At 49.7% G+C, this 24,786-nt stretch overlaps 2 protein-coding genes across 2 annotated transcripts in view; one reads left to right on the forward strand and one right to left on the reverse strand.

Moving 5' to 3' along the window:
* The first annotated feature begins 2 nt into the window (after positions 1-2).
* On the forward strand, positions 3-2,496 carry mzt1 (mitotic spindle organizing protein 1). The gene is made up of 3 exons (XM_024406371.2): positions 3-272; positions 600-745; positions 1,693-2,496. The coding sequence occupies exons 1-3, from the start codon at positions 218-220 to the stop codon at positions 1,705-1,707; spliced, it is 216 nt and encodes a 71-aa protein (XP_024262139.2). The 5' UTR covers positions 3-217; the 3' UTR covers positions 1,708-2,496.
* A 10,769-nt stretch (positions 2,497-13,265) lies between these two features.
* Positions 13,266-24,786, reverse strand: part of dachc (dachshund c) — a gene marked incomplete at its 5' end in the record, with an annotated part of 58,039 nt that continues 46,518 nt past the window's right edge. The window contains 1 exon segment of the mRNA XM_042316015.1: positions 13,266-13,911. Coding sequence (XP_042171949.1) covers positions 13,874-13,911 — 38 coding nt within the window.

Here is a 24,786-nt window from a genome sequence, read left to right on the forward strand (position 1 = left end):
ACGCTCCAAATTTACATTGACGTCACTTCCTTTCGCTTGTGTGGTCGTTAGTAAGCTAACTAGATAATTATATACTCATGGTAGACTTTATCAACAAATGTACTATTTCTAATGTATCCAAATGACGGGGTTGTGATAGTAGAAGTATTTTTGTAAATCAGCTTGAACTGTTGAAGTTGCTGTTGAGTTAATCTCTGAGGTCCCACACGAACTGATCATGGCTAGCAGTGCTAATGCTAACAACATGAATGCTGTCCGAGAAACGATGGATGGTGAGTTAGCTAACGTTAGCTGGCTAGGTTATGATAATGTCTGTTGTAGAACCTAGATATGTGTTTTACAAATGTGACACACTATTGATTGCAATGCCTCAAGATTGGCTTGACAGTAAGGTAGTTAGCTAGGTAACTTTAGCTAGCTAGCTATTTATCACATTTCGTTCTGTACCCATGGCAACAGTCCACCACACAACAGTATTAGTGAGGACACTTATCTTGAAAGGCGACATGATTTAAACAACACAGCTCGTTATGTGCCAGACAATGGGTAGCTAGGGTGCCAATTTCATGTTCTTATTTTCTCCTACTTTTCCCCACAAGTGCTGCTGGAGATCTCGAGGCTATTGAACACAGGACTGGACATGGAGTCTCTGTCTATCTGTGTCAGGCTGTGTGAGCAGGGCATCAACCCAGAGGCCCTGTCCTCTGTCATCAAGGAGCTACGTAAAGCCTCCGATTCACTAAAAGTAAGGCCATGTTCAGGGGACAGGGATAGGTACTTACAGAATGGAGTCAATAGAGACACAATAGGACAAGGTTGCCCACACTTTTGAGAACCAAATGTTGTCTGGACCAAGTTTCTCCCGTGGGCCCTGCTATAGAGACTCAATAGGACTAGGACTAAATGGACTCTGCTCTGTACAGGACCGTAGCTCTCCAGGAACAGGGTTGGAGAGTCCTGTATTAGACTCTGCCCTGTACAGGACCGTAGCTCTCCAGGAACAGGGTTGGAGATCCCTGTATTAGACTCTGTACAGGACCGTAGCTCTCCAGGAACAGGGTTGGAGATCCCTGTATTAGACTCTGTACAGGACCGTAGCTCTCCAGGAACAGGGTTGGAGAGCCCTGTATTAGACTCTGCCCTGTACAGGACCGTAGCTCTCCAGGAACAGGGTTGGAGAGCCCTGTATTAGACTCTGCCCTGTACAGGACCGTAAGCTCTCCAGGAACAGGGTTGGAGATCCCTGTATTAGACTCTGCCCTGTACAGGACCGTAGCTCTCCAGGAACAGGGTTGGAGAGCCCTGTATTAGACTCTGCCCTGTACAGGACCGTAGCTCTCCAGGAACAGGGTTGGAGATCCCTGTATTAGACTCTGTACAGGACCGTAGCTCTCCAGGAACAGGGTTGGAGATCCCTGTATTAGACTCTGTACAGGACCGTAGCTCTCCAGGAACAGGGTTGGAGAGCCCTGTATTAGACTCTGTACAGGACAAGGTCAATTGCTGTGGTTATCCTTCACATAACTGGCACTGTTTTAATGAGTCCATTATGCTTCAATCTGATAGGCTAGATTTTTTCTGACTGGATCTAGGTACCTCCATCTCTGCCTCACCACTGTCGCATGTTGCACCTGTAGTCACAAACTTAATGTGTAAAAAAATATGCCAATATTTGTCTGCCTTCTGTTCCAGGCCTCTGACAACTGAAGATCTGAGACGGATCCCAACAAAACAAGTCTGCTGAGCGGAAGTCTTTTCACGCAGTCAAGTTTCACAATATTGCCAAATAGTGAGCGTCTATTACCCTGACCTATTCCCCTGACCTATTCCCCTGACCTATTCCCCTGACCTATTCCCCTGACCTATTCCCCTGACCTATTACCCTGACCTATTCCCCTGACCTATTCCCCTGACCTATTCCCCTGACCTATTCCCCTGACCTATTCCCCTGACCTATTCCCCTGACCTATTCCCCTGACCTATTACCCTGACCTATTACCCTGACCTATTCCTTGTGCCTCTGGATTTGATCCCTGGCTTCATTTGAAGAAATATGGTGTGTGTTTAACATTTGGTCTGGCAACATCAGTGGCCAATTCTCCTTGTGTTCCTGTCATCAGCTTGGTGTGCAATCTGACAATATGAATGACTGCAATGCCCTGATATCCAGTGTTTCAGTACCCCTCCCTCCCTCAATCATATAGGTTGTCAGTTCAGTCGTTTTTCTTCTGACTGAAGGAAGCCTAATGATTGGCACTCCCCATCATCACACAGTGCTCCAATGATGGGTTGTTTTCGATTCCTTCATGCCTTTTTGGATGTGTAAAAAAAAGTCTTATTTATTGCGAATTGTGTGTAGTTTTATATGAATTTAATGTCCGTTTTTTTCCTTCAATGTCTGGCATGTCAAAGTTATTTTTTTCTCTCTCTCGAAGTGTCCAGGATTGTCAATGATGGATGGAACTCAATATTAAAAGTAGTTGCATTTTATATCCACCAGGTGGCAGTGTTTCTTTACTTACTCATTAGATCATGATAATTCAGAAGTACTATACAGTTTTCCAGTAGAAAAGTTTACCTAGTTAAATTAAAAAGAGTCATAAATAGGTGTAGATACTATATCCTCCAAGTCCTCTGGCTGCAATGTTCTTCTCTTGAGGAATTCTCTGAAAAGGACACCTGGACTCCTGAGTGGCGCAGCAGTCTAAGGCACTGCATCTCAGTGCAAGAGGTGTCACTACAGACCCTGGTTTGATTCCAGGCTGTATCACAACTGGCTGTGATTGGGAGACCCATAGGGCAGCATCCACAATTGGCCCAGTGTCATTAGGGTTTGGCTGGGGTAGGCCGTCACTGTAAATAATAATTTGTTCTTGACTTGCCTAGTTAAATATCTTTCAATTGGAGATCTCAGGAAAATGTCTCTGCACAAGTAATAAGAACGAAGGAGGTAGGGAACTAGTGGGTAACTAGCCCCCCCCCCCCTTAAGAACAATGTCTAATTGCTGACACAAAAAAAGCTACATTTGGAGAAAACATTGTATGTGGATGAAGGTCATGCTTTGGTGAATAAACTATAAAGGGAAATAAATGGCTATTGTTCACTTTTTTAGTTTAGTTATTTCATGAAATGTTTTTAGGAAAGGGGTGTTTTAAAGTGCCTGCGGTGCCAGTTACCCCGGTAGCAGATTGTGCCAGTTACCCCGGTAGCAGATTGTGCCAGTTACCCCGGTAGCAGATTGTGCCAGTTACCCCGGTAGCAGATTGTACCAGTTACCCCGGTAGCAGATTGTGCCAGTTACCCCAGGTAGCAGATTGTGCCAGTTACCCCGGTAGCAGATTGTGCCAGTTACCCCGGTAGCAGATTGTGCCAGTTACCCCGGTAGCAGATTGTGCCAGTTACCCCGGTAGCAGATTGTACCAGTTACCCCGGTAGCAGATTGTACCATAGGGTTTCACAAAAGAGTGTTAAAATCCATTTAATCAGTTTAATTTAGACATTCTTTAGTAAGTAATACTGAAAAGCTAAGTCTAGTTGTTTTTATTTTAATAAAATATGTGGGGGGGGGGGTGTCACCATTAATATCCGCACTATGAAGAGATTTGATGTGAAGTCCCTCTTTTTAACTCACCTGCACATTCATTTTCTTTGCTCTTTGTTCCTTTTCAATACAATCCATGATGTACAATTGCACTAAATATGATTTGAATAATGCAAGGTTTTAAATCCCAGCAGTCTTTAAAATTTCATTCAGGATCAAAAGGTTTTCAATAGTTGTTTTTAATTCATTAAAAAAAAATCTTAATTGGAATGAATATAACTAATAATATAAAATGATAATAGGGTATAACATTTAATACGTTAACTAATTAATTCAGTGTAACATTGATGTGGCAGCTTATGTTCTGCTATTGCATTTGTACATACAGTACCTGTCAAAAGTGTGGACACTCCGACTCATTCAAGGGTTTTTCTTTATTTTGACTATTTTCTGCATTGTAGAATAATAAGGCAAAGGGTGGCTACTTTGAAGAATCTCAAATATAAAATATATTTTGATTTGTTTAACACTTTTTTGTTTACTACATGATTCCATATGTGTTATTTCATAGTTTTGATGTCTTCACTATTATTCTACAATGTAGAAAATAGTCAAAATAAAGAAAAACCCTTGAATGAGTTGGTGTGTCCAAACTGTTGACTGGTAGTGTAGGTCACAAATAAAGCGACCCCCAGTCAAATTGGAGCACAACTCATGAGTCTAACTCCTACACTGCTCAGACCTAATCCAGTCCCCACCTGTGACTGAAAACAGGGGGAGAGATGCCAATTTAAAAACTCTCTCAAACACTTAGCTAGCTATCTAGATATGACATAAAATGCTGTGTAAAACAGCTAAAAGGCTATAACGTAACATTAACTGTAAAGCTATCAGTCACTGGTGGAAACATTTACAACTGCAATTAAGCTACATTATCTTTTTAATGTATTTTACCTCAGATGATCTGGTCGTAAGGAGGTTGCTAGCTAGCCATCCTAGCAGCTTATGCTAACTAGCTACCACTCCTAGCAGCTTATGCTAACTAGCTACCACTCCTAGCAGCTTATGCTAACTAGCTAGCACTCCTAGCAGCTTATGCTAACTAGCTAGCACTCCTAGCAGCTATGCTAACTAGCTAGCACTCCTAGCAGCTTATGCTAACTAGCTACCACTCCTAGCAGCTTATGCTAACTAGCTAGCACCCCTAGCAGCTTATGCTAACTAGCTACCACTCCTAGCAGCTTATGCTAACTAGCTAGCTGGCTAGCATTTACTGCTAGTGAAGTTGCTAGCAAGCAAGTTAGTATAAACTAGCGCTAAGTGGGCTAGTCATTTTCTAAATGACAGTAAGAAACACATTCCTAACCATAAAGGGATAACTACCCCTTGGGGGGGGGGGGGCAAGCTGCACTCATCCAACATATTACTACTTTACTAAAAAATTATCTACATGTTTCTCTCTTGATTATTCATCTTAAGGCTCTCCTACTTGTATATTTAAACAACAATTATAGATCTAACTATATTCGTATATATCTACAACTTTTTCAACATTTCAAATAATTGAATCAATTTATCACAAAATCGTTTTGTTGAAATATCTCCAAAAGTTGTGATGAGGACATTTTTGTTGTTGAGCAAGAGCAGTGACAGACTAGGGAATGTGTTGGGGGGACAGTTACCCCCTACTGCCTTAATCTTGGGTGGGTGTTGTTGTTTTTTAAGGGTGCAAGATGAACTGTTAACAAGGCTACTGGTTGCAGGTAGTTGTTCCCTTCAGCAGGGCCCTTCCAAGGTGCCCTGCACAGTGGCTGAACATTTGTTTCCTGTGTTGTGGGAGCAGTAAGACACATGTGGTCTATCAAATACAGTCAGGCATTTAATAGAATACATCTACCCAGGCAAACCATATGTAGTGTATTGGCATCTCTGGGTTGGGGCCCCCAGTCTATCATCAAGACAAATGATGGGCATCACAGACTCGTTTTAATCTCCATAACAAGAGACTCACTGTGTTGGAAATTAATGAAAACAAGATTGTCTTTCATTTGAGTTGATGTGAAACGCGCAGGCAGCCAGCTGCTAAATGTGGAGGAATGAAGAAGAGAAGAAAAATCAACATTTAGCTTCGGTAGGTGAGAAAAGACTTCCATTTGTTCCCCGCCGCTGGCTCGGAGATAAATTAGCTTGTTTGTCTACCAGCCATCTGTTTGGTATTTGATATGTGCTGCGCACGGGACCCACCGTATCGAATACGGCGCGAGATGAACAGCATCATCATCATCTTGAGGCTGTAAATATGAGAGTTTATCATCATCATGTTGTAGGCTACAATAATAGTTGATGACCAATGGGGATGTTAGGATACAGCCAGCTGTGGCTGCTGAGACTAACCATATTACAATCAATGATGATTACATTACAAATATATTGTAGGCCTACAGTTAATGATGGAAATCAGACCTGTCTTTGTTATCATCACATTTCCAAATAGCTCAATCGTCTGCTTGTAAAGCGGCAATCAGCAGTAGAAACGATAACAAAGCGCCCCCCCCCCCCCCCCCACCCCCTGTTTCGGTAAAAGGCTGAGGGATGGGGCTGGAGAAATTTCACCAATCTACAGTTAGATTTATTTTTTTACCTTTATTTAACTAGGCAAGTCAGTTAAGAACAAATTCTTATTTTCAATGACGACCTAGGAACAGTGGGTTAACTGCCTGTTCAGGGACAGAACGACAGATTTGTACCTTGTCAGCTCGGGGATTCGAACTTGCAACCTTTCAGTTACTAGTCCAACACTCTAACCACTAGGCTACCCTGCCGCCTCTACACTCTAACCACTAGGCTACCCTGCCACCTCTACACTCTAACCACTAGGCTACCCTGCCACCTCTACACTCTAACCACTAGGCTACCCTGCCGCCTCTACACTCTAACCACTAGGCTACCACTAGGCCCCTATTGATGCAAGGACTGACCATCCATGATATCAACATGTTCATTTTAACCATGTTTTGGGGCCATATCGTGTTTGTTTCCATTTACTTTGTTTATAAACACTGGAGTAAAACAAGCTTATATTTTGGGTTCTGATGGGGTACGACAGTTGAACTGAGTTCATGAGGCATTTATACTTTATATTCTTCAAGATTCAATGGGTACATATCATTAATTTATACAAATTAAGTCCAAAAATGGATGTAGCAACTGCTGATTTCCCCTTTAAACATTGTGCCCTTAGTATCGGTTACTCAATATACAGTGTACTTCCTAGAAGCCTTTTTCCATAGGCTCAGTGAACGTTACAGCAGTTACTTCAACCCTGGGCCTGTAGTCAGATCAACAACGAGTGACTCTTCCTCAGGAACACAGCCTAGCAACTCCATTACCATTAGTTGACTGAAGAGGAGAGAGCAGTAAGGTCTGACAGCAGTTACTTCAACCCTGGGCCTGTAGTCAGATCAACAACGAGTGACTCTTCCTCAGGAACACAGCCTAGCAACTCCATTACCATTAGTTGACTGAAGAGGAGAGAGCAGTAAGGTCTGACAGCAGTTACTTCAACCCTGGGCCTGTAGTCAGATCAACAACGAGTGACTCTTCCTCAGGAACACAGCCTAGCAACTCCATTACCATTAGTTGACTGAAGAGGAGAGAGCAGTAAGGTCTGACAGCAGTTACTTCAACCCTGGGCCTGTAGTCAGATCAACAACGAGTGACTCTTCCTCAGGAACACAGCCTAGCAACTCCATTACCATTAGTTGACTGAAGAGGAGGGAGCAGTAAGGTCTGACAGCAGTTACTTCAACCCTGGGCCTGTAGTCAGATCAACAACGAGTGACTCTTCCTCAGGAACACAGCCTAGCAACTCCATTACCATTAGTTGACTGAAGAGGAGAGCAGTAAGGTCTGAAAGGTGTCCTTGCCTCTGTTTTTAATCAAGCCTAATACAATTAAAGTGTGTGTGTTTCTGTCAATAAAAAGAACCCGGGTTTGGAGCGGAGCTGAGCTGGCCTTGACTCCTGCTGTTTGCTTTGTTCATTAACAGGAGATGAGCAGATGGCTGCTGGTCTGACGGTCGCTCTGCCTCTCCTCTACCCTGTCTGTCTGTCTCCTCTCTCTACCCTGTCTGTCTGTCTGTCTCCTCTCTCTACCCTGTCTATCTGTTTCCTCTTTCTACCCTGTCTGACTCCTCTCCTTTCTCCTCTTTCCAGCCTCTCTCTAGCCCCGTTTATGACTGCCGCTTACATGTTTCCTTTGTTCTGATCTTGTCCTGATCTTATCCTGATCTTGCCAGTTTACACATGTAAAATCTGATCAAAATCAGATCACAATGTGTCTTTTAATCATCGACACCTATCTAAAAAGGTGGGCAGAATCAGAATGAGGACAAGATCAGGACAAAGGGCACATGTTAGAACCAGCTATAAATGTGGCTAATGTCTCGGTCTGTCTGTCTCTCTCTCATTGCTGTCTCTCCCTCCCTCTCTCTCATTCCTGTCTCACCCTCCCTCTCTCTCATTCCGGTCTCACCCTCCCTCTCTCTCATTCCGGTCTCACCCTCCCTCTCTCTCATTCCTGTCTCACCCTCCCTCTCATTCCTGTCTCTCCCTCCCTCTCTCTCATTGCTGTCTCTCCCTCCCTCTCTCTCATTCCTGTCTCACCCTCCCTCTCTCTCATTCCGGTCTCACCCTCCCTCTCTCTCATTCCGGTCTCACCCTCCCTCTCTCTCATTCCTGTCTCACCCTCCCTCTCATTCCTGTCTCTCCCTCCCTCTCTCTCATTCCTGTCTCTCCCTCCCTTTCTCTCATTCCTGTCTCACCCTCCCTCTCCCTCATTCCTGTCTCACCCCCTCTCTCTCATTCCTGTCTCACCCTCCCTCTCTCTCATTCCTGTCTCACCCTCCCTCTCTCTCTTTCCTGTCTCACCCTCCCTCTCTCTCATTCCTGTCTCACCCTCCCTCTCTCTCATTCCTGTCTCACCCTCCCTCTATCCCCCATCGGTCTCTCTCTCCCTCCATTACACTTCTACAGCACAATGTGACCAGGCAGGCAGGCAGTGTGTGTGTGTGTGTGTGCGTGTGGATCCAGCTGTTAGGAGGGCCTGCCTGGACAGAGACGTCAGCCCCTTTCCCCTAAATACATACACACACACACACACACACACACACACACACACACACACACACACACACACACACACACACACACACACACACACACACACACACACACACACACACACACACACACACACACACACACACACACACACACACACACACACACACACACACTGCGGCCCCTGCACCTGGGCCTTGTTAAAGAGGTAATGACGGTAGCTACAGGGTAAACAACTATAAAGTGCTGGTGCTGATTGGTGATTGGCTGAACAGGAGCAGGAAGTCTGACTGAAGTCTGATACTTGTGTTTGTTCCTGGGGTTGTTTTGCTGTTTCTATGCCCCTTCGGGGACAATAAAGATATATTGAATTTAAATGAATTTAATTTAATGAGAGCTGTCAGTGTGGATGAAGTAGATTTAATAGATATATTCTGAGCTTTGTGCTGAGCAACTTGAATTGAGAAACGGCAGTATGAAAGTGGACAGTTTATTACCAAGACGTCTGCGTCATTGAGTGAATAGGATGGGCTGCAGTACAATGATGTATTTCAATAGAAACCCTTTATGAAGGGGTTGGATTTCACTGAGCCCAAGTCCAACATAATAACACTCCTCTCATTCTCTTTCTCCTGTTCAACATTCTCTTTCTCCTATTCAACATTCTCTTTCTCCTGTTCAACATTCTCTTTCTCCTGTTCAACATTCTCTTTCTCCTATTCAACATTCTCTTTCTCCTATTCAACATTCTCTTTCTCCTATTCAACATTCTCTTTCTCCTATTCAACATTCTCTTTCTCCTATTCAACATTCTCTTTCTCCTATTCTCCTATTCAACATTCTCTTTCTCCTATTCAACATTCTCTTTCTCCTATTCAACATTCTCTTTCTCCTGTTCAACATTCTCTTTCTCCTATTCTCCTATTCAACATTCTCTTTCTCCTATTCAACATTCTCTTTCTCCTATTCAACATTCTCTTTCTCCTATTCAACATTCTCTTTCTCCTGTTCAACATTCTCTTTCTCCTATTCAACATTCTCTTTCTCCTATTCAACATTCTCTTTCTCCTATTCAACATTCTCTTTCTCCTATTCAACATTCTCTTTCTCCTATTCAACATTCTCTTTCTCCTATTCAACATTCTCTTTCTCCTGGCTTGATTGACACTTTAACCTTATTCTGAATGTGTAAAATGCTATAGCTTAGATCATTTTTTCCCCCCACAATAGATGTTTGAATAATGTAATTCCTTTATATGACCTGGTCTGTTACATTGGCCAGTGTTTTTACTCCAGAAAGGAAACCTGCCAGAAGGAAATGATGAGGGGTGTGATAATGCTGTGTCAACATGCTTCACTGCTAAGGTGTGATAATGCTGTGTCACTGCATTTCACTGCTAGGGTGTGATAATGCTGTGTCACCATGTTTCACTGCTAAGGTGTGATAATGCTGTGTCAACATGTTTCACTGCTAGGGTGTGATAATGCTGTGTCACTCGTTTCACTGCTAGGGTGTGATAATGCTGTGTCACTGCGTTTCACTGCTAGGGTGTGATAATGCTGTGTCAACATGTTTCACTGCTAGGGTGTGATAATGCTGTGTCAACATGTTTCACTGCTAGGGTGTGATAATGCTGTGTCAACATGTTTCACTGCTAGGGTGTGATAATGCTGTGTCAACATGTTTCACTGCTAGGGTGTGATAATGCTGTGTCAACATGTTTCACTGCTAGGGTGTGATAATGCTGTGTCAACATGTTTCACTGCTAGGGTGTGATAATGCTGTGTCACCATGTTTCACTGCTAGGGTGTGATAATGCTGTGTCACCATGTTTCACTGCTAGGGTGTGATAATGCTGTGTCACCATGTTTCACTGCTAGGGTGTGATAATGCTGTGTCAACATGTTTCACTGCTAGGGTGTGATAATGCTGTGTCAACATGTTTCACTGCTAGGGTGTGATAATGCTGTGTCATGTTTCACTGCATGTTTCACTGCTAGGGTGTGATAATGCTGTGTCAACATGTTTCACTGCTAGGGTGTGATAATGCTGTGTCAACATGTTTCACTGCTAGGGTGTGATAATGCTGTGTCAACATGTTTCACTGCTAGGGTGTGATAATGCGGTGTCAACATGTTTCACTGCTAGGGTGTGATAATGCTGTGTCACATGTTTCACTGCTAGGGTGTGATAATGCTGTGTCAACATGTTTCACTGCTAGGGTGTGATAATGCTGTGTCACCATGTTTCACTGCTAGGGTGTGATAATGCTGTGTCACTTCATGTTTCACTGCTAGGGTGTGATAATGCTGTGTCAACATGTTTCATTGCTAGGGTGTGATAATGCGGTGTCAACATGTTTCACTGCTAGGGTGTGATAATGCTGTGTCAACATGTTTCACTATGCTGGTGTGGTAATGCTGTGTCATTCATGTTTGTGATAATGCTGGTGTCAACATGTTTCACTTGCTCATGGGTGTGATAATGCGGTGTCAACATGTTTCACTGCTTGCATTCATGCTGCAGTGTGTACATCCTGCTTGTCATTCTCTGCTAGGTAACCAGGTTCCTTGACTTGTCATTCATGCTTCAGTGATTCTGTCCTGACTTGTCATTCATGCTCAGTGATAGGTAACCTGTGCTGACTTGTCATTCATTTAGAGTGAACTGTCCTTGACTTGTCAATCATGCCTGTCATTCTGCCAGTGATAGGTAACACCCTTGTCCTTCATGCAGAATAAAGCTCTGTGCTCATTCAGTGAGGTAACCTGTTGAGTCAAATGGTCATTAAAAAGAACAATGCCAGTGATGTAATCCTGACTTGTTTCATCTGCCAGTGATGCATTCTTGACTGCATTCAGTGATAGGTAACCTGTCCTTGACTTGTCATTCATGCTGTCAGTGATAGGTAACCTGTCCTTGACTTGTCATTCATGCTGCCAGTGATAGGTAAGGTGTCATTCACCTAGGTCCTGACTTGTCATTCTTGCTGCCAGTGATAGGTAACCTGTCCTTGACTTGTCATTCATGCTGTCAGTGATAGGTAACCTGTCCTTGACTTGTCATTCATGCTGCCAGTGATAGGTAACCTGTCCTTGACTTGTCATTCATGCTGTCAGTGATAGGTAACCTGTCCTTGACTTGTCATTCATGCTGCCAGTGATAGGTAACCTGTCCTTGACTTGTCATTCATGCTGTCAGTGATAGGTAACCTGTCCTTGACTTGTCATTCATGCTGCCAGTGATAGGTAACCTGTCCTTGACTTGTCATTCATGCTGTCAGTGATAGGTAACCTGTCCTTGACTTGTCATTCATGCTGCCAGTGATAGGTAACCTGTCCTTGACTTGTCATTCATGCTGCCAGTGATAGGTAACCTGTCCTTGACTTGTCATTCATGCTGTCAGTGATAGGTAACCTGTCCTTGACTTGTCATTCATGCTGCCATGGGTATTGAGGGACTGATGGGCATTGAGGGACTGATGGGTATTGAGGGGCTGATGGGTATTGAGGGACTGATGGATATTGAGGGACTGATGGATATTGAGGGACTGATGTGTATTGAGGGACTGATGGGTATTGAGGGACTGATGGGTATTGAGGGACTGATGGGTGTTGAGGGACTGATGGTATTGAGGGAGGGACTGACTGGGTGAGGGATTGAGGGACTGATGGTTGTTGAGGGACTGATGGGTATTGAGGGACTGATGGGTATTGAGGGACTGATGGGTATTGAGGGACTGATGGGTATTGAGGGACTGGGATTGGGATGGGTATTGAGGGACTGATGGGTGAGGGATTGAGGGACTGATGGGTATTGAGGGACTGATGGGTATTGAGGGACTGATGGGTATTGAGGGACTGATGGGTATTGAGGGACTGATGGGTATTGAGGGACTGATGGGTATTGAGGGACTGATGGGTGATTGAGGGACTGATGGGTGTTGAGGGACTGATGGGTGATTGAGGGACTGATGGGTATTGAGGGACTGATGGGTATTGAGGGACTGATGGGTATTGAGGGACTGATGGGTATGGGAGGGACTGATGGGTATTGAGGGACTGATGGGTATTGAGGGACTGATGGGTATTGAGGGACTGATGGGTATTGAGGGACTGATGGGTATTGAGGGACTGATGGGTATTGAGGGACTGATGGGATGGGTATTGAGGGACTGAGGGACTGGATATTGAGGGACTGATGGGTATTGAGGGACTGATGGGTATTGAGGGACTGATGGGTATTGAGGGACTGATGGGTATCGAGGGACTGATGGGTATTGAGGGACTGATGGGTATTGAGGGACTGATGGGTATTGAGGGACTGATGGGTATTGAGGGACTGATGGGTATCGAGGGACTGATGGGTATTGAGGGACTGATGGGTATTGAGGGACTGATGGGTATTGAGGGACTGATGGGTATTGAGGGACTGATGGGTGAGGATGATGGGAGGGACTGATGGGTATTGAGGGACTGATGGGTGTTGAGGGACTGATGGGTATTGAGGGACTGATGGGTATTGAGGGACTGATGGGTATTGAGGGACTGATGGGTATCGAGGGACTGATGGGTATTGACCATTAGAAGACATAAGACTGAGACAGATGAGAATGTTTGTATTCTTTTTTCATCTAGCTGATCTACTGCATTACAATACACAATACAATCTCTTTCCTTTATGTACATGGCATTCCATGGGTCAGGAGTCCTTTCCCTTCCATCTGATATACAACAATGGCCAAGGTCTAACTGACATTTTTCATCACTAGAATAAACAGCAAAAACAAATATTGTAATGAAACATTGTATCAATTTATGTACAGAAATAACGTAATAAATTAACCTCTAATTTTACCGACCTTCGTGACATTATGCTTTAAAACATTGAAATCTTATAAAACTTGAGACAGGAATTACAAGTCAAAAATTGGAAGTGGATTTGTCCTTCTCTGAGCATTCAGGCTGGTTTAAATAAAGTAGAAAAATCTCTCCTTCAGTTCCACTTTGCTGTGATTGTGTTTCTGTGAAAGACATTGGTATTGCACGGAACACTGTTATCACAATTCTTTGATTATTTGTTCTGTGTTGTGTATTGTCAGTCTTTTATGACAGTGTGGAGTACTGAAACATCCATGATGCTGCTGATGCAAGTCCCTGGAATCTCTTCAATGGTGCTCGAATCGATCTTCTCTTCTCTCCATGTTGTCTTCAATACATCACTGTGGTTTTCAGGAAGAGTCTTCCATCTGAGAAACAACAGGTGAAAAACAAATATGGTCAACAACGATAGTAAACTAAGATGGTCAACAACGATAGTAAACTAAGATGATGAGCAAGATAGTAAACTAAGATGGTCAACAACGATAGTAAACTAAGATGGTCAACAACAATAGTAAACTAAGATGGTCAACAACGATAGTAAACTAAGATGGTCAACAACGATAGTAAACTAAGATGGTCAACAACGATAGTAAACTAAGATGATGAGCAAAGATAGTAAACTAAGATGGTCAACAACGATAGTAAACTAAGATGGTCAACAACGATAGTAAACTAAGATGGTCAACAAAGATAGTAAACTAAGATGGTCAACAAAGATAGTAAACTAAGATGATGAGCAAAGATAGTAAACTAAGATGGTCAACAACGATAGTAAACTAAGATGGTCAACAACGATAGTAAACTAAGATGATGAGCAAAGATAGTAAACTAAGATGGTCAACAACGATAGTAAACTAAGATGGTCAACAACGATAGTAAACTAAGATGGTCAACAAAGATAGTAAACTAAGATGATCAACAAAGATAGAAAACTAAGACGATGAGCAAAGATAGTAAACTAAGATGACCAAAGATAGCAAACTAAAATACACAAGAGTATTGTTCTGTATATATAAATCCAACAAGTATGTTTTGTTTTCTAGGCCTCTCGTCTGTTGTCTGTTAAAAACTAAGATTGGAAAGATTTATTACTGCATGTGTTATGCAAATGATGTCTATGCAAATACATCAGAGGACAATTAAGATAGTTAATTATGGGGCCTTGCTCTTTTTTGCTTCACTGACATTAAATTAAATTTCCTTTTAACGGTTTAGATGTTTGATCTGCTAACAAAGAGGGGTCAAGTCCCTGTCTGGGAGATAGTAAGAGAAGAGGGGGTAGATGGGGACTGGAGCAGAGAGAGATAGAGAGGGGGTAAGATGGGGTCTGGAGCAGTATATAAAGAGAGTCAACAAGAGAGGGGGTAGATGGGGACTGGAGCAGGAGAGAGTAGCAAGATGGGGACTGGAGCAAAGAGAGAAGAGGGGGTAGATGGGGACTGGAGCAGGAGAGAGAGGGGGTAGATGGGGACTGGAGCAGGAGATAGAGAGAGGGGGTAGATGGGGACTGGACAGAGAGAGAGAGTTCTGGGAGAGAGAGAGAGAGAGAGAGAGAGAGAGGGGGTAGATGGGGACTGGAGCAGGAGAGAGAGGGGGTAGATGGGGACTGGAGCAGAGAGAGAGAGAGGGGGTAGATGGGGACTGGAGCAGGAGAGAGAGAGAGAGAGAGAGAGGGGGTAGATGGGGTCTGGAGCAGGAGAGAGAGAGAGGGGGTAGATGGGGACTGGAGCAGGAGAGAGAGGGGGTAGATGGGGACTGGAGCAGGAGAGGGAGAGAGGGGGTAGATGGGGACTGGAGCAGGGAGAGAGAGAGAGAGAGGGGGTAGATGGGGACTGGAGCAGGAGAGAGAGAGAGAGGGGGTAGATGGGGACTGGAGCAGGAGAGAGAGAGAGGGGGTAGATGGGGACTGGAGCAGAGAGAGAGAGGGGGTAGATGGGGTCTGGAGCAGGAGAGAGAGAGAGGGGGTAGATGAGGTCTGGAGCAGGAGAGAGAGAGAGGGGGTAGATGAGGTCTGGAGCAGAGAGAGAGAGAGGGGGTAGATGAGGTCTGGAGCAGAGAGAGAGAGAGAGGGGGTAGATGAGGTCTGGAGCAGAGAGAGAGAGGGGGTAGATGAGGTCTGGAGCAGAGAGAGAGAGAGAGGGGGTAGATGGGACTGGAGCAGGAGAGAGAGAGAGAGAGGGGGTAGATGGGGACTGGAGCAGAGAGAGAGAGAGAGGGGGTAGATGGGGTCTGGAGCAGAGAGAGAGAGAGGGGGTAGATGAGGTCTGGAGCAGAGAGAGAGAGAGGGGGTAGATGGGGTCTGGAGCAGAGAGAGAGAGAGAGGGGGTAGATGGGGACTGGAGCAGAGAGAGAGAGGGGTAGATGGGGACTGGAGCAGAGAGAGAGAGAGAGAGGGGGTAGATGGGGACTGGAGCAGGAGAGAGAGGGGGTAGATGGGGACTGGAGCAGAGAGAGAGAGAGAGAGGGGGTAGATGGGGACTGGAGAGAGAGAGGGTAGATGGGGAGAGAGAGAGAGAGAGAGAGGGGGTAGATGGGGACTGGAGCAGAGAGAGAGAGAGGGGGTAGATGGGGACTGGAGCAGGAGCAGAGAGAGAGAGGGGGTAGATGGGGACTGGAGCAGAGAGAGAGAGAGAGGGGGTAGATGGGGACTGGAGAGAGAGAGAGAGAGGGGGTAGATGGGGACTGGAGCAGGAGAGAGAGAGAGGGGGTAGATGGGGACTGGAGCAGAGAGAGAGAGAGAGGGGGTAGATGGGGACTGGAGCAGAGAGAGAGAGAGGGGGTAGATGGGGACTGGAGCAGAGAGAGAGAGAGAGAGAGGGGGTAGATGGGGACTGGAGAGAGAGAGAGAGAGAGAGAGGGGGTAGATGGGGACTGGAGCAGAGAGAGAGAGAGAGGGGGTAGATGGGGACTGGAGCAGAGAGAGAGAGAGGGGGTAGATGGGGACTGGAGCAGAGAGAGAGAGAGGGGGTAGATGGGGACTGGAGCAGAGAGAGAGAGAGAGAGAGGGGTAGATGGGGACTGGAGCAGAGAGAGAGAGAGAGGGGGTAGATGGGGACTGGAGCAGAGAGAGAGAGAGAGAGAGGGGGTAGATGGGGACTGGAGCAGAGAGAGAGAGAGGGGTAGATGGGGTAGCATGGGGAGAGAGGGTAGATGGGGAGAGAGAGAGAGAGAGGGGGTAGATGGGGACTGGAGCAGAGAGAGAGAGAGAGAGAGGGGGTAGATGGGGACTGGCAGCAGAGAGAGAGAGAGAGGGGGTAGATGGGGACTGGAGCAGAGAGAGAGAGAGGGGGTAGATGGGGACTGGAGCAGAGAGAGAGAGAGAGAGGGGGTAGATGGGGACTGGAGCAGAGAGAGAGAGAGAGGGGGTAGATGGGGACTGGAGCAGAGAGAGAGAGAGAGGGGGTAGATGGGGACTGGAGCAGAGAGAGAGAGAGAGGGGGTAGATGGGGACTGGAGCAGAGAGAGAGAGAGAGAGAGGGGGTAGATGGGGACTGGAGAGAGAGAGAGAGAGAGAGAGGGGGGGTAGATGGGGACTGGAGCAGTAGAGAGAGAGAGAGAGGGGGTAGATGGGGACTGGAGCAGAGAGAGAGAGAGAGAGGGGGTAGATGGGGTCTGGAGCAGAGAGAGAGAGAGGGGGTAGATGGGGACTGGAGCAGAGAGAGAGAGAGGGGGTAGATGGGGACTGGAGCAGAGAGAGAGAGAGAGGGGGTAGATGGGGACTGGAGCAGAGAGAGAGAGAGAGGGGGTAGATGGGGACTGGAGCAGAGAGAGAGAGAGGGGGTAGATGGGGACTGGAGCAGAGAGAGAGAGGGGGGTAGATGGGGACTGGAGCAGAGAGAGAGAGAGAGGGGGTAGATGGGGACTGAGCAGAGAGAGAGAGAGGGGGTAGATGGGGACTGGAGCAGAGAGAGAGAGAGAGAGGGGGTAGATGGGGACTGGAGCAGGAGAGAGAGAGAGGGGGTAGATGGGGACTGGAGCAGGAGAGAGAGAGAGAGAGGGGTAGATGGGGACTGGAGCAGAGAGAGAGAGAGAGGGGGTAGATGGGGACTGGAGCAGAGAGAGAGAGAGGGGGTAGATGGGGACTGGAGCAGGAGAGAGAGAGAGAGAGGGGGTAGATGGGGACTGGAGCAGGAGAGAGAGAGAGAGGGGTAGATGGGGACTGCAGCAGAGAGAGAGAGAGGGGGTAGATGGGGACTGGAGCAGAGAGAGAGAGAGAGGGGGTAGATGGGGACTGGAGCAGGAGAGAGAGAGAGAGGGGGTAGATGGGGACTGGAGCAGAGAGAGAGAGAGAGAGGGGGTAGATGGGGACTGGAGCAGAGAGAGAGAGAGAGAGGGGGTAGATGGGGTCTGGAGCAGAGAGAGAGAGGGGGGTAGATGGGGACTGGAGCAGGAGAGAGAGAGAGATGGGGACTGGAGCAGAGAGGAGAGGGGGTAGATGGGGACTGGAGCAGGAGAGAGAGAGAGAGAGGGGGTAGATGGGGACTGGAGCAGAGAGAGAGAGAGAGGGGGTAGATGGGGACTGGAGCAGAGAGAGAGAGAGAGAGGGGGTAGATGGGGACTGGAGCAGGAGAGAGAGAGAGGGGGTAGATGGGGACTGGAGCAGGAGAGAGAGAGAGGGGGTAGATGGGGACTGGAGCAGAGAGAGAGAGAGAGAGGGGGTAGATGGGGACTGGAGCAGAGAGAGAGAGAGAGGGGGTAGATGGGGACTGGAGCAGAGAGAGAGAGAGAGAGGGGGTAGATGGGGACTGGAGCAGGAGAGAGAGAGAGAGAGGGGTAGATGGGGACTGGAGCAGAGAGAGAGAGAGAGAGGGGGTAGATGGGGACTGGAGCAGAGAGAGAGAGAGGGGGTAGATGGGGACTGGAGCAGAGAGAGAGAGAGAGGGGGTAGATGGGGACTGGAGCAGAGAGAGAGAGGGGGTAGATGGGGACTGGAGCAGAGAGAGAGAGAGGGGGTAGATGGGGACTGGAGCAGAGAGAGAGAGAGGGGGTAGATGGGGACTGGAGCAGAGAGAGAGAGAGAGAGGGGGTAGATGGGGACTGGAGCAGAGAGAGAGAGAGAGAGGGGGTAGATGGGGACTGGAGCAGAGAGAGAGAGAGGGGGTAGATGGGGACTGGAGCAGAGCAGAGAGAGAGAGAGGGGGTAGATGGGGACTGAGCAGAGAGAGAGAGAGAGGGGGTAGATGGGGACTGGAGCAGAGAGAGAGAGAGAGAGGGGGTAGATGGGGACTGGAGCAGAGAGAGAGAGAGAGGGGGTAGATGGGGACTGGAGCAGAGAGAGAGAGAGGGGGTAGATGGGGACTGGAGCAGGAGAGAGAGAGAGGGGTAGATGGGGACTGGAGCAGAGAGAGAGAGAGGGGGTAGATGGGGTCTGGAGCAGAGAGAGAGAGAGAGGGGGTAGATGGGGTCTGGAGCAGAGAGAGAGAGAGGGGGTAGATGGGGTCTGGAGCAGGAGAGAGAGAGGGGGTAGATGGGGACTGGAGCAGGAGAGAGAGAGGGGGTAGATGGGGACTGGAGCAGAGAGAGAGAGAGAGAGAGAGAGGGGGTAGATGGGGACTGGAGCAGAGAGAGAGAGAGGGGGTAGATGGGGACTGGAGCAGAGAGAGAGAGAGGGGGTAGATGGGGACTGGAGCAGAGAGAGAGAGAGAGGGGGTAGATGGGGACTGGAGCAGGAGAGAGAGAGAGAGAGGGGGTAGATGGGGACTGGAGCAGAGAGAGAGAGAGAGGGGTAGATGGGGACTGGAGCAGAGAGAGAGAGAGGGGGTAGATGGGGACTGGAGCAGAGAGAGAGAGAGAGAGGGGGTAGATGGGGACTGGAGCAGAGAGAGAGAGAGGGGGTAGATGGGGACTGGAGCAGAGAGAGAGAGAGAGAGTAGATGGGGAGAGAGGTAGATGGGGACTGGAGCAGAGAGAGAGAGAGAGAGGGGGTAGATGGGGACTGGAGCAGGAGAGAGAGAGAGAGGGGTAGATGGGGACTGGAGCAGAGAGAGAGAGAGGGGTAGATGGGGACTGGAGCAGGAGAGAGAGAGAGAGAGGGGGTAGATGGGGACTGGAGCAGAGAGAGAGAGAGAGGGGGGTAGATGGGGACTGGAGCAGAGAGAGAGAGAGAGAGGGGGTAGATGGGGACTGGAGCAGAGAGAGAGAGAGAGGGGGTAGATGGGGACTGGAGCAGGAGAGAGAGAGAGGGGGTAGATGGGGACTGGAGCAGGAGAGAGGGGGAGAGAGAGAGAGAGAGGGGGGTAGATGGGGACTGGAGCAGAGAGAGAGAGAGAGAGGGGGTAGATGGGGACTGGAGCAGAGAGAGAGAGAGAGGGGGTAGATGGGGACTGGAGCAGAGAGAGAGAGAGAGAGGGGGTAGATGGGGACTGGAGCAGAGAGAGAGAGAGAGAGGGGGTAGATGGGGACTGGAGCAGAGAGAGAGAGGGGGTAGATGGGGACTGGAGCAGAGAGAGAGAGAGGGGGTAGATGGGGACTGGAGCAGAGAGAGAGAGAGAGAGAGGGGGTAGATGGGGACTGGAGCAGAGAGAGAGAGAGAGAGAGGGGTAGATGGGGACTGGAGCAGAGAGAGAGAGAGGGGGTAGATGGGGACTGGAGCAGGAGAGAGAGAGAGAGAGAGGGGGTAGATGGGGACTGGAGCAGGAGAGAGAGAGAGAGGGGTAGATGGGGGGGACTGAGCAGAGAGAGAGAGGGGGTAGATGGGGACTGGAGCAGGAGAGAGAGAGAGAGGGGGTAGATGGGGAGAGCAGAGAGAGAGAGGGGGTAGATGGGGACTGGAGCAGAGAGAGAGAGGGGGTAGATGGGGACTGGAGCAGGAGAGAGAGAGGGGGTAGATGGGGACTGGAGCAGAGAGAGAGAGAGGGGGTAGATGGGGACTGGAGCAGAGAGAGAGAGAGAGAGAGAGGGGGTAGATGGGGACTGGAGCAGGAGAGAGAGAGAGGGGGTAGATGGGGACTGGAGCAGAGAGAGAGAGAGGGGGTAGATGGGGACTGGAGCAGAGAGAGAGAGAGAGAGGGGGTAGATGGGGACTGGAGCAGAGAGAGAGAGAGGGGGTAGATGGGGACTGGAGCAGGAGAGAGAGAGAGAGGGGGTAGATGGGGACTGGAGCAGAGAGAGAGAGAGAGGGGGTAGATGGGGACTGGAGCAGAGAGAGAGAGAGGGGGTAGATGGGGACTGGAGCAGAGAGAGAGAGAGAGAGAGAGGGGGTAGATGGGGACTGGAGCAGAGAGAGAGAGAGAGAGAGAGGGGGTAGATGGGGACTGGAGCAGGAGAGAGAGAGAGGGGGTAGATGGGGTCTGGAGCAGGAGAGAGAGAGAGAGAGGGGGTAGATGGGGACTGGAGCAGAGAGAGAGAGAGGGGGTAGATGGGGACTGAGAGAGAGAGAGAGAGAGAGAGGAGAGGGGGTAGATGGGGACTGGAGCAGAGAGAGAGAGGAGGGGGTAGATGGGGACTGGAGCAGAGAGAGAGAGGGGAGATGGGGTAGATGGGGACTGGAGCAGAGAGATGGGGAGAGGGGGGTAGATGGGGACTGGAGCAGAGAGAGAGAGAGAGAGGGGGTAGATGGGGACTGGAGCAGGAGAGAGAGAGAGAGAGAGGGGGTAGATGGGGACTGGGCAGAGAGAGAGAGAGAGAGAGAGAGGGGGTAGATGGGGACTGAGCAGAGGAGAGAGAGGGGGTAGATGGGGACTGGCAGAGAGAGAGAGAGAGAGGGGTAGATGGGGACTGGAGCAGAGAGAGAGAGAGGGGGTAGATGGGGACTGGAGCAGGGGGAGAGAGAGAGAGAGAGAGGGGGTAGATGGGGACTGGAGCAGGAGAGAGAGAGAGGGGGTAGATGGGGACTGGAGCAGAGAGAGAGAGAGAGGGGTAGATGGGGACTGGAGCAGAGAGAGAGAGAGAGGGGGTAGATGGGGACTGGAGCAGAGAGAGAGAGAGAGGGGGGTAGATGGGGACTGGAGCAGAGAGAGAGAGAGAGGGGGTAGATGGGGACTGGAGCAGGAGAGAGAGAGAGAGAGGGGTAGATGGGGACTGAGCAGAGAGAGAGAGAGGGGGTAGATGGGGACTGGAGCAGAGAGAGAGAGAGAGGGGGTAGATGGGGACTGGAGCAGGAGAGAGAGAGAGAGAGAGGGGGTAGATGGGGACTGGAGCAGAGAGAGAGAGAGAGGGGGTAGATGGGGACTGGAGCAGAGAGAGAGAGGGGGAGATGGGGACTGGGGAGAGAGAGAGAGAGAGGGGGTAGATGGGGACTGGAGCAGAGAGAGAGAGAGAGAGGGGTAGATGGGAGAGAGAGAGAGGGAGAGAGGGGGTAGATGGGGACTGGAGCAGAGAGAGAGAGAGAGGGGGTAGATGGGGACTGGCAGAGAGAGGAGAGAGAGAGGGGGTAGATGGGGACTGGAGCAGAGAGAGAGAGAGGGGGTAGATGGGGACTGGAGCAGGAGAGAGAGAGAGAGAGGGGGTAGATGGGGACTGGAGCAGAGAGAGAGAGAGAGGGGGTAGATGGGGACTGGAGCAGAGAGAGAGAGAGGGGGTAGATGGGGACTGGAGCAGAGGAGAGAGAGAGAGGGGGTAGATGGGGACTGGAGCAGAGAGAGAGAGAGAGGGGTAGATGGGGACTGGAGCAGAGAGAGAGAGAGGGGGTAGATGGGGACTGGAGCAGAGAGAGAGAGAGAGGGGGTAGATGGGGAGAGCAGGAGAGAGAGAGAGAGGGGGTAGATGGGGACTGGCAGCAGAGAGAGAGAGGGGTAGAGTAGATGGGGACTGGTTGAGACTCTGAGAGAGAGAGAGAGGGGGTAGATGGGGACTGGAGCAGAGAGAGAGAGAGGGGGTAGATGGGGACTGGAGCAGAGAGAGAGAGAGGGGGTAGATGGGGACTGCAGAGAGAGAGAGAGAGGGGTAGAGAGAGAGGGGGTAGATGGGGGTAGATGGGGAGAGAGAGAGAGAGGAGCAGAGAGAGAGAGAGAGAGGGGGTAGATGGGGACTGGAGCAGAGAGCAGAGAGAGAGAGGGCCAGATGGGGACTGGAGCAGAGAGAGAGCAGAGAGAGAGGGGGAGATGGGGACTGGAGCAGATGGAGAGAGAGAGAGAGGGGGTAGATGGGGACTGGAGCAGAGAGAGAGAGAGAGGGGGTAGATGGGGACTGGAGCAGGAGAGAGAGAGAGGGGGTAGATGGGGACTGGAGCTTGGAGAGAGAGAGAGAGGGGGTAGATGGGGACTGGCAGAGAGAGAGAGAGAGAGAGGGGGTAGATGGGGACTGGAGCAGGAGAGAGAGAGAGGGGGGTAGATGGGGACTGGAGCAGGAGAGAGAGAGAGAGGGGTAGATGGGGACTGGAGCAGAGAGGAGAGAGAGGGGGTAGATGGGGACTGGAGCATGAGAGAGAGAGAGGGGGTAGATGGGGACTGGAGCAGGAGAGAGAGAGAGAGAGGGGGTAGATGGGGACTGGAGCAGAGAGAGAGAGAGAGGGGGGTAGATGGGAACTGGAGCAGAGAGAGAGAGAGGGGGTAGATGGGGACTGAGCAGAGAGAGAGAGAGATGGGAGAGAGGGGGTAGATGGGGGTAGACTGGGGAGCAGAGAGAGAGAGAGAGGGGGTAGATGGGGACTGGAGCAGAGAGAGAGAGAGAGAGGGGGTAGATGGGGACTGGAGGGAGAGAGAGAGAGGGGGTAGATGGGGACTGGAGCAGAGAGAGAGAGAGGGGTAGATGGGTCTGGAGCAGGAGAGAGAGAGAGGGGGTAGATGGGGACTGAGCAGGAGAGAGAGAGAGAGAGGGGTAGATGGGGACTGGAGCAGAGAGAGAGAGAGAGGGGGTAGATGGGGACTGAGCAGAGAGAGAGAGAGAGAGAGGTAGATGGGGACTGGAGCAGAGAGAGAGAGAGAGGGGGTAGATGGGGACTGGAGCAGAGAGAGAGAGAGGGGGTAGATGGGGACTGGAGCAGGTGAAGAGAGGAGAGAGAGAGGGGGTAGATGGGGACTGGAGCAGAGAGAGAGAGAGGGGGTAGATGGGGACTGGAGCAGAGAGAGAGAGAGGGGGTAGATGGGGACTGGAGCAGGAGAGAGAGAGAGGGGGTAGATGGGGACTGGAGCAGAGAGAGAGAGAGAGGGGGTAGATGGGGACTGGAGCAGAGAGAGAGAGAGAGAGGGGGTAGATGGGGACTGGGGACAGCAGAGAGAGAGAGAGGGGGGTAGATGGGGACTGGAGCAGAGAGAGAGAGAGAGGGGGTAGATGGGGACTGGAGCAGAGAGAGAGGGTTAGGGGTAGATGGGGACTGGAGCAGGAGAGAGAGAGAGAGAGGGGTAGATGGGGACTGGAGCAGAGAGAGAGGGGGTAGATGGGGTTCTGGGGGGAGAGAGAGAGAGAGAGGGGTAGATGGGGACTGGAGCAGGAGAGAGAGAGAGAGGGGTAGATGGGGACTGCAGAGAGAGAGAGAGAGGGGGTAGATGGGGACTGGAGCAGGAGAGAGAGAGAGAGAGGGGGTAGATGGGGACTGGAGCAGAGAGAGAGAGAGGGGGTAGATGGGGACTGGCAGACTGGAGAGAGAGAGAGAGGGGGTAGATGGGGACTGGAGCAGGAGAGAGAGGGGGTAGATGGGGTAGATGGGGACTGGAGCAGGAGAGAGAGAGGGGGTAGATGGGGTCTGGAGCAGAGAGAGAGAGAGAGAGAGGGGGTAGATGGGGTCTGGAGCAGAGAGAGAGAGAGAGAGGGGTAGATGGGGACTGGAGCAGAGAGAGAGAGGGGGTAGATGGGGACTCTGCAGCAGAGAGAGAGAGGGGGTAGATGGGGACTGGGGGAGCAGAGAGAGAGAGGGGGTAGATGGGGACTGGAGCAGGAGAGCAGAGAGAGAGGGGGTAGATGGGGACTGGATTCTGCAGGAGAGAGAGAGGGGGTAGATGGGGTCTGGAGCACTCTGTAGAGAGAGAGAGGGGGTAGATGGGGTCTGGGGAGCAGAGAGAGAGAGAGAGGGGGTAGATGGGGTCTGTGGGGGAGGGGTAGCAGACTGGAGCAGAGAGAGAGGGGGTAGATGGGGACTGGAGCAGCAGAGAGAGAGAGAGAGATGGGGTAGATGGGGAGAGAGAGAGAGAGGGGGTAGATGGGGACTGGAGAGAGAGAGAGAGGGGGTAGATGGGGACTGGAGCAGGAGCAGAGAGAGAGAGAGGGGGTAGATGGGGACTGGAGCAGAGAGAGAGAGAGGGGGTAGATGGGGATTCTGGAGCAGGAGAGAGAGAGAGGGGGTAGATGGGGACTGGGGGACTCTG

This window comes from Oncorhynchus tshawytscha, unplaced genomic scaffold, assembly GCF_018296145.1.
Source record: "Oncorhynchus tshawytscha isolate Ot180627B unplaced genomic scaffold, Otsh_v2.0 Un_contig_6491_pilon_pilon, whole genome shotgun sequence".
Taxonomy (NCBI): Eukaryota; Metazoa; Chordata; class Actinopteri; order Salmoniformes; family Salmonidae; genus Oncorhynchus; species Oncorhynchus tshawytscha.